Here is a 9,131-nt window from a genome sequence, read left to right as displayed (position 1 = left end):
AAACTGTGTTCATCTATTATTCTAGGTACATTTTATGTCAGTTCATTGTTTATAAAACATCAACAAAAACATGGGAATTGCAATTATCTTTTCAACCAACATCATGTTTATTATTCATCTACTTTGTACAGAATCACATTATGACCACACTTAAACAGATCTGCCGTACAAGTGTAGCATTGTGCAGTTTGAGTATTGTCCAGTATAAACAATAAACGAAGACTATCGTTTCACAATAGAGCTTCAGAAGAGGAAGGAATGCTGAACGCAAACCGCTGTGTCCTAACGTCTTCTGGGGAGTAATGCTATCTCTTTTTGAGGAACGTTTAATGTACTTGGCCATCGGTCAGATAAACACACAGAACAGTCAACGGCTCCGAGGAAACAAGAGGATGAAGGAGTTTATTGTGATTCATCTCCTTAATCCATACTGTGCAATACTTATCCATATACAGAACATTTCCTCATCATGGAGGCTGGGTTGTAAAATGGCAGCCAGGAATATCTTCATCAGTACAGTGTGTAATGGACCAAATAAAAGAGAGAAAAGCGAGGAATGGCTATAGTTGTAATTCCAGTAGGACTTTGATAAAGGAAGTGCAGATTCTGGAACATACAATGGAATAAGAACAGAGAAAGGCAATGATCTTCAACACAATTACAGGAATGTCTCGGTTTTCCTTACTCTAAAGGAAAACACGCAAGCGTAAAGACTCTTTGTCGTACAATAACTAAAGGTAATCTCTAAAGGAACAGAAGTCATAAACAAATCAACATGCCTGCATGTTACATGACATCCTAACAATACACAACCTCTCCTTTGTACTGAACAACATATTACAGATATATGCACATTAGCCATTAAAAACTAAACAATTTACATACACACTTAACAGGGCAAGGTATTGGCACTGTTCAGGATCGCAAAGTGCTTGCAAGTTTTGTGAACAGCAAAAAAAAAGAGAAAAAAAAAAAGATCCCAAACCATTAAACAAGAAAGATTTACAGTGTTTGAATTAAGTTAATTTTTGCTCAATAATAGGAGTGTAGTAGCAGTGATATTATTGTGATGGAGAACTCCTATATTCATTTTAATATACAGTATTAAGTCCATCAGTTACGGTTAAGCATGTATGCATAACATGCAATGCCTTATATGATATAAAGATTTAAAACTAGTTTTACTGTTTGTATTCTAAGTTATGTGAGGTTTCCATTTAGAAAAGCACTGAAAGATTCAGTGTTCTAGTCCTATAATGTCATGTGATATTACCCATGTGTACTGTATTTTTTAATATAGGCTCAGTAATTCAATATTAAGTGGATTTATGTGACATAAAATAGGGAAATGTTTTCATAAATCGAACAATGTATTTTCTTGGGAATCTTGGGAGTGGTAGAAACTATAATTGTGCCACTGTATAGTTTCTTTTTGGTCATGAACCATTAAGACTGCTACTATGTTGACCATAGTAACACATTGGTTAAAGAATTTCACATCTGAATTCTCTGCGCTGTGTTTTATCCATCAGAAAAGGGCCATATAAATGTGTTCCTCGTGATTTGAGTGTTCAGATGTTCCGTAGCCCTCGCCACGGGAAGACATAAATCATAGGTGAGCAAAATGTCAGATCAAATAAAACGGTCATGGAAAACTGGAATTTGTAATTCTTTATAAACCCACAGTGCTGAAAGGAACAAGACAAAACGCAAGAATAACATTCACCACCCAATGACCTACGAGAAAGCTTGGCACTCACCATTCAGTCAGAAAAGTTACAATGGATGACAGTGAAAATAAACAACATCACCTGAATGTTGAATGTAACTTTAAGTGCTTGTAACAGTGAGTCCGTGAGAAGATATCAGACTGGTTTGTCATTCTTCACTGTGAATTTCTCCAGAAATATCAACAGAATGCTACTGATGCAGTTGGGAATTCACTCCGCTTGGAAAATTTCAGTAGGTTTTTGATGCCCTCTATTGGTCACATGCTGAATCACTTCATTCCCAGGGCATTTCACACGATAATGCACCTGGAGCTTCTCTTCAAACCTCTGTGGAGAAGAGCATACTCTGACGTTTACTATCTGGAGTAGGGATCGTCTCCAGCTGCAGGAAGTATAGTAATACCTGGACCTATAGAGATGAAGAGGAACAATCTGACCAACAGATCCAACCAATACATCAACAGAACCATTATTTTGTTCATGACTCATTTCGGACAGTTAAAACCAGAACTCTAGTATTCTAGAACTTAGTGTACATGTGTTACCTGAGACATGACCTCAAAAGACCAGCTGTCACTCATAGAGATGGGCTGTGTGGGATTGGCTGGAATTTTACTGTCCTTCTCAGAAGGGCGAAGGAGGGTTGGGCCGAACACTGTGGCGAGATTGTGGAAGGACATCTTGTTGAAGCTCTCATTCTCAGCCACCCTGAGGGAAACAACGAAGAGCGTTTCAGTCGTAGTGTAGGTCGAAAACAAATCTGACTCTTGGAAATGATTCAAAGAACACAAGTAATACTAGATCTGAAGAAAATGTGAATGGTGCTTGCTTGCACAAAAAAAAAAAAAAAAAAAATGTGTGGATCCTAAAAGATTCCTATGATCCTAGGCCAAAACCTAAAGTCCTTGACCGCTAGTTTGACATGTTCACCGACAGCTTATTAATGACCATTGCGTTAAATTTTTCTTCAAATTCTGGCATTGTCAGAAGTTTTTAGGCGCAATTCTGCAGTGTGGCTTTTCCTACGTCAACCGTCAAATCAAAAACCAATAGGAGCGCAGAAAACGATGACGCAATTAGTGAGACAACAACAAAAAAATGACCACTTCCTTCACACACAAATCTTCGTTTTTAAGTAAAGTCATGATAAAATTAACGTTAAAGATTGTTTTTGTTTGCTAGCCACCATTTCTACCCCACATGTAATTGCAGCTCACAGTCACCGAATGCGATTGATGATGTAAAACCTCGGACGAGTCTTCTTGTGTGCGTCCGTTTTTATCACCCTTTACTTGACTGACATTAATGACAACTGAGATCCTACAGTGTGACTTGGCTTACAGCAGTGATCATGTTCATACAGTCCGACAAGCAAGAGTCATAAAGGACTATTAGAAATCGTATAGTTTGCACCCGGCATGAAGACAAAAATAAACGCATTTAATTTATTCACTCAGTTTAATATGTCTTTCTGCTTATTTTTTATGAGATCAATTGTGATTATTCTATTCTGTTGACAGCCCTAATTTACATATACTTTTGTAAAAAAATATATAAAAAAAGTGCAGTGCAGTGCGCTGCTATGCAGTAGATAGTGTTTAAAAAAAAAAAAAGGATAGGGTGTTTAAGGTGGTTTCTATAATATTATGGTTCCTAGATTGGGATCGGGTTTTTACAAGCATTCACTTAGGAATCATATTATTGAAATTGATGAGACAATCTTCACCTCTTCAGATGGTCCAGCAGAAACAGGAAGGTCAGCAGGTTTGGTTCGGGAAGTGAGAGCAACAAGTTCAGCATACAGCTTTCCTTTGCAACACTGTCCGACAACGCTGAAGGAAATGGGGGGAAAAAACCCAATAAATTATTAATGTGAACTGTTTTATATAAACAATTATTCATCAGAACTTGAAAAACTCTCAACTAACCAATGCCTTCAGAGAAATTTGCATAGAGTTCATCGGTGAAGAGGGGCTCAGGAAGCTCTCTGAAGTAAAGCTTCAGTGTTCCAGCAATGGCATTCACGTCCATCTCACTCATCATGACTGAAACGTCTTTATTGTCTGTTGAGTCACAAAAGCCATATCAAAAATGTGTATGATATTAAATATATAATATCATATATTTTAATACTTTTATTTAGGTCATCCCTGCAAGAAGTGCTACAGTACTCACTGGCATCGAAGGCAGCTTTCAGGGCCTGGATGTCTGTGGCCACACCAGAGACACGATAGATGCCCACTTCCTCCATCCCTCTGCGCTCAATCTCCTCCACACACTGTCTCACAATGAGAGGCACTTTGGAGTGCTCCCGTCTGAGAGGAACAAACACACACAAGTCAACACCGAGCATCTGGAAAATATATTTCAGTTGATGTGCGCTGTTTTTGGTTGTCGTCAGTATTTAAAGCTGTAAATTCTACGACCACAGAAAATTATGGGAAATCTTTTGGCCCATTTCTGGGATGTAAAATAACCCCAAGCATATTCAAAGAGCTTGTTTATTTGATCACTATGAAAGGAAAAATGACTTTGTGGTATCAACGTTCTCACAGCCTATATTTAAACCTACATCTGCATTATCCTGACAGAGCATTCCAATATCAACATCATAATGAGGCCACCAGGGAAAATGAACATTTTGTCCAGCATAATTCCCTCCCAAAACTGTCATGTTTTTTTTTTTAAACAACTATTAGTACAGAGTAATACTTCACCCTTATGCATTGCTGTTAAACTATGAAAAATGCATATCTGAGAGTCTAATTCCTAAATCCACAGTCCTGTTTTTATTGCAGTCCTCTGAGGGAAGCCCTTGGCAAACCCTTGCCTTTAATAATAATTTCTTCCTGTTTCTCAGGAAGTCCATAATGGGGTTGCTTTCTGTTTTCCTTTCTGCTTTTAAAAACCCTTCTGACGAAGACCACCTTTCCTCAGCTTTATTAAAAGGAAGTGTTCCCCCTCCTTATTTTTATGAAACCTCATTTGAGTCAGGTGGGTCTATGAAAACACTCTAAGAAGGGTCCCTGTGTCTTCTAAATTATGGGAAACATGGCTGATATCTGACTGGTGTTGCTCTTGGAGTGAGAGATGTGTGAGTGGAATGTGACTGCTTTTATGATTGAATCACGATTGACTTTTACAATACAATATAACTTTATTAATTTATAAATAATAGTGCACTCGCTAGCCTTTTTGGCTTAAACTGACATCTAGTGGTGTGAATGCAGTATTACTCAAAAACTAAAGTTTCCACCTATGAAATTATATAAAAATAAGGGGGATGCAAAGTAAAAATAAGTAGTGTTTGGCTGGTCATGTGATCACAACATGGAAGCCACCATGAGGAGACCAGCTCCATGTAAAGAAAAACAGCTTTTATTAGGCTACTGATAAGACTGGAATAGTCTAATGTGATTGGACAATTTAAATACTATTAATTTATTTATACAAAAATAACTTTTTGTAATGAGGGAAAAAACAATATTATATCCATTATATTAATACTGTGTTTTATATCATGTATTTATATGAGTCATACACTGGATAGATTGATCTGTAGGTTGACTCACTTAATGACGGCCCCGATTTTGACCCCAAACACTCCGGACTGCTTCCTGGAGGGCATCCTCTTCAGACTGAACTCTCTGCTGGTAAACCGCATAGACAGCTTGACCTCAATCTGGAGAGAGTGATGAATGTGCACAACTTTTTTATAAAAACATCTCACTGATGAGAACAAAAGAGCTCTGTGCTCAATCTCACCTATCATATAATCAAGAATTAAATCACTGTAAGCTGTGGCCATCAGCTTAAAATCAAGCCACATGACCAAGATAATCCATCAATGCTTCATACTGCTAAAACTTTATGGAAGACAAATTATTGTTAACTATTGATTGGAGGATGTAAGTAGATATAACCAGTAGTGTGTGTGTGTGTCTATGTATATATAGTTGTGGTCAGAATTATTGGCACCCCTGGTAAAAAGATCAAAGATGGCTGTAAAAATAAATAACATTAAAAAGGTAAATCACATTATGAAATAAATGCTTTTCTTCAAAACACGTCGGCCATAATTATTGGCACCCCTTGAATTGTTAATGAGTAAAATATCTCTGAGGTATATTCCCATTAATATTTAAATATTTTAGCACACCAGGGTAACAAGGAACATGAAATTGTCTAGCTATGACTTCTTTAACAGGAGTTTAAATATGAGGAAACACAAAAGGCCAAATTTGCTTAATCATTCATCAAAATGAGTAAAACCAAAGAATATAGTTCTGATGTGTAGCAAAAGATTGTTGAGCTACACAAAATAGAAAATGGCTGTAAGAAAGTAGCTAAAGCATTGAAAATCCCCATTTACATCATCAGGGCAATAATTAAAAAGGTCAGCTGGAGAATTGCAGAGATTAGTTGAGTCTTGAAGTCAGAAAGCCTAAACAATGCACATTTATTTTTACAGCCATCTTTGATCATATTTACCAGGGGTGCCAATAATTCTGACCACAACTGTACACACACACACACACACACGCATGTTCAAAAGCTTAAGAAATTAATACTTTTATTCAGCAAGGATGCATTAAATTGATCAAAAGTGACTGAGATTTCTATGTCAAACAGATGCTGTGCATTTGTATTTATCAAAGAAACTTGAAAAAATGTAGCACGGTTTACACAAAAATATTGAGCAGCACAACTGTTTTCAAAATTAATTATAATAACTTGAGCATCAAATCAGCATATTAGAATGATTTCTGAAGGATCATGTGACCCTGAAGACTAGCGTAATGATGCTAAAAATTCAGCTTTGCTGTCACAAAAATAAACTACATTTTGAAACACATTAAAATAGTTCTTTTAAATTGTAATAATATCTCACAATACTTTTTGTCTTCAGTATTTTTGATCAAATAAATGCAGCCTTAAACATGCAAGATTACTTTCAAAAACATTTAAAAAATCATGCTGACCCAACTATTGAACAGTACTGTATTTATATAGAGTTGAAACTGTCATTTTAGCAATTTTAGTTATTGTTCTGACAAATGAAATTACTGAAATGTATCTGTTATACAGTATTAGGGAATAATAAATACAAAAACTATTTCTACACAATCTAATTTAAATATCTTACAAAATCTGCAAAGTAATCAGCACCTAAATATGCACTACATATGGTTATATCATCATATGTTTCACAGTTCTCTGCTATGACACAGCAAAATCAATTATATTTACAGATACACAGATGATCTCAATCAAAGTGTGCTGGCCTATTTAAATGTAAATGGACTTTGGAACATTTAATAAAGTGATTGCTCCTATTATTAGTAAAGGTGTTATTATTGTGCAGGATGAGCCACACTGACCCCATTCATGCTGATTACTGTCCTCTGCCAGTCTTTACCCTGCAGCGATTGAGGATCCAGCTGTGAAAATAGGGACAAATGTCAATCAAGAGGATAATCCTTATCTGAGTGCGACCCAAACACAGAGTCACCTGCTAAAAATGGCAACTCCGTGAACACGCTACTGGAAAGTATCTATATTTTGCAAAATAAATATACAAATGAGCTGAGCCAGGACAAGTGACGATGGCTGTCCAGGCACAAAGTATGCATATCGTACAGATCAATGCACAATACTTACAGGCACAATCACTTAAAATAACAGAAATGCACAACCAAAAGAATATTATGATCCAAACCGTATCCCTTCTTTATGATATGTCCATCTTCCTTAGTCTTATGCCCAGTATTACATAACGTCCACATAATCAGTTGTCAGTATCAATCCAGTGTCTCTAATACCAGATGTCAGTTTGTATTTATTGTGATCTGCTATGGTTGATGTGACAACATAATTTACCAGCTTGCTGCCAAAGGAAAGACTTGTATTGATTGGTTGGTTTTACTCATGCCAACAAATCTGATTTATCTCATTTGAGAGGCAACTGGTGCACTAGAACATGGTGAAATGACAGCAACAATCAATGTCATATTCTGTAAACAGATGTTCAGACAGCATTTTTCATCATCATACAAGAGTATACTGATATCAATATTGATAATAATAAGAAATGATTCTTGACCAACAAATCAGCATATTAGAATGATTTCTGAAGGAAATGTGAAAGTTCAGCTTTGTCATCACAGTATCACCATCACATATATTCAAACAGAAAACAGTTATTTTCAATTGTAAAAATATTTCACAATATTACTGTTTTTACTTTTTTTGATCAAATAAATTAAGTCCTGGTCTAGCATAAGAGGACGATACCCTCATGTCACGATTCGATACATATAACGATACTGAACTCACAATACAATATTATTGCGATACGTCAATTTGGTAAAAGGTTAACAAAAATGTACGGTTGATTAAAATGCTAAATTTGATATTACAACGGAGGTGAAAATTACTACTGCTTGGACTTGGTGCTGGTAACCCAATGCACAGAACAATGGCGTCACCAGAATAAGAATATTCATGATTCTGAAGCTGAAAATACAGAATTATTTTAGATGAATATGCTTGCACTTTGTCAATGACTAGATATATTTTAAATAACGTAGGCCACTTTTTACAGGTAACATAAGACATTTGGCATTATCAGGACCCACAAATATTTCCCCATTGCATTATTATACATTATATTCAACATTATATATAGTAGAGACACAGAAGTGTGAAAGGTTCGTAGATTGACAACAACAGAGCATGAATGGAGCAGATCTCCTCGCCAGACATGAGTCAAAGACTGCAAATGGGTGTTTACAGGGCAATAACATATTTGATAAGCATCTTACCAGCCTTCTCTAAAACCCCCCCTGACATGATCTTACAAAATGCTTCGTATAATGCATCATTTTAGAGATATCATCCTCAGATTTGAAATGAATCATGACCACACTTGTGGTTTCACTTTAGTTGTGGTTATAAAATGTTATACTACATTTACACAATATTTTATACATTTAATAAATATATTCTTGATATTTTTTGTTTTTGTTTTTATGTTTGAGCTTATATATCTCCATATTAATAACAGTCCGAATAATTCTGAGTCTAGAACTCTCAAGTTTTGGCTTTCTAAATATATGTTGGTTATGTGTCTATTCATAATGACTTATGAGCAGCAACATTTTTATTTTGAGTATGTCATGTATGCCCCACTTGCTAAAATGGGGGGTCTAGTAAGGGGTTAATGTAGTGCTTTTTTTTTAATGCTGACACTAAAACTCTGTAAAATAGATTTTTTTTCCTCACAGAAATTTTACTCTAGAAACTATACACAATTTGTTGCATTTTTGTATTGTGATATATTGTAACACGATATATTGTTACACCCCTTGATGTTGATCTTGAGCTGTGTTTATTCATAAT

The 9,131-nt window shown here is 35.7% G+C and overlaps 1 protein-coding gene across 2 annotated transcripts in view; it reads right to left on the bottom strand.

The window, feature by feature from the left end:
* Positions 1-83: 83 nt before the first annotated feature.
* The window catches only part of LOC309512081 (breakpoint cluster region protein), a 47,340-nt gene continuing 38,292 nt past the window's right edge, over positions 84-9,131 (bottom strand). For both annotated transcript variants that reach the window (XM_082187486.1, XM_082187487.1), the window contains 7 exons: positions 7,112-7,171; positions 5,303-5,412; positions 3,906-4,045; positions 3,659-3,793; positions 3,457-3,562; positions 2,276-2,438; positions 84-2,139 (listed from right to left, as the gene is read on the bottom strand). In XM_082187486.1, the coding sequence (XP_082043612.1) occupies positions 2,050-2,139; positions 2,276-2,438; positions 3,457-3,562; positions 3,659-3,793; positions 3,906-4,045; positions 5,303-5,412; positions 7,112-7,171 (804 nt within the window). In that variant the 3' untranslated portion in view covers positions 84-2,049. The remainder of the gene's footprint in view (positions 2,140-2,275; positions 2,439-3,456; positions 3,563-3,658; positions 3,794-3,905; positions 4,046-5,302; positions 5,413-7,111; positions 7,172-9,131) is intronic.

The sequence above is a fragment of the Leuciscus leuciscus genome, assembly GCF_965113295.1.
Source record: "Leuciscus leuciscus genome assembly, chromosome: 13".
NCBI lineage: Eukaryota > Metazoa > Chordata > Actinopteri > Cypriniformes > Leuciscidae > Leuciscus > Leuciscus leuciscus.
This window is presented reverse-complemented; position numbering and strand designations above follow the sequence as displayed.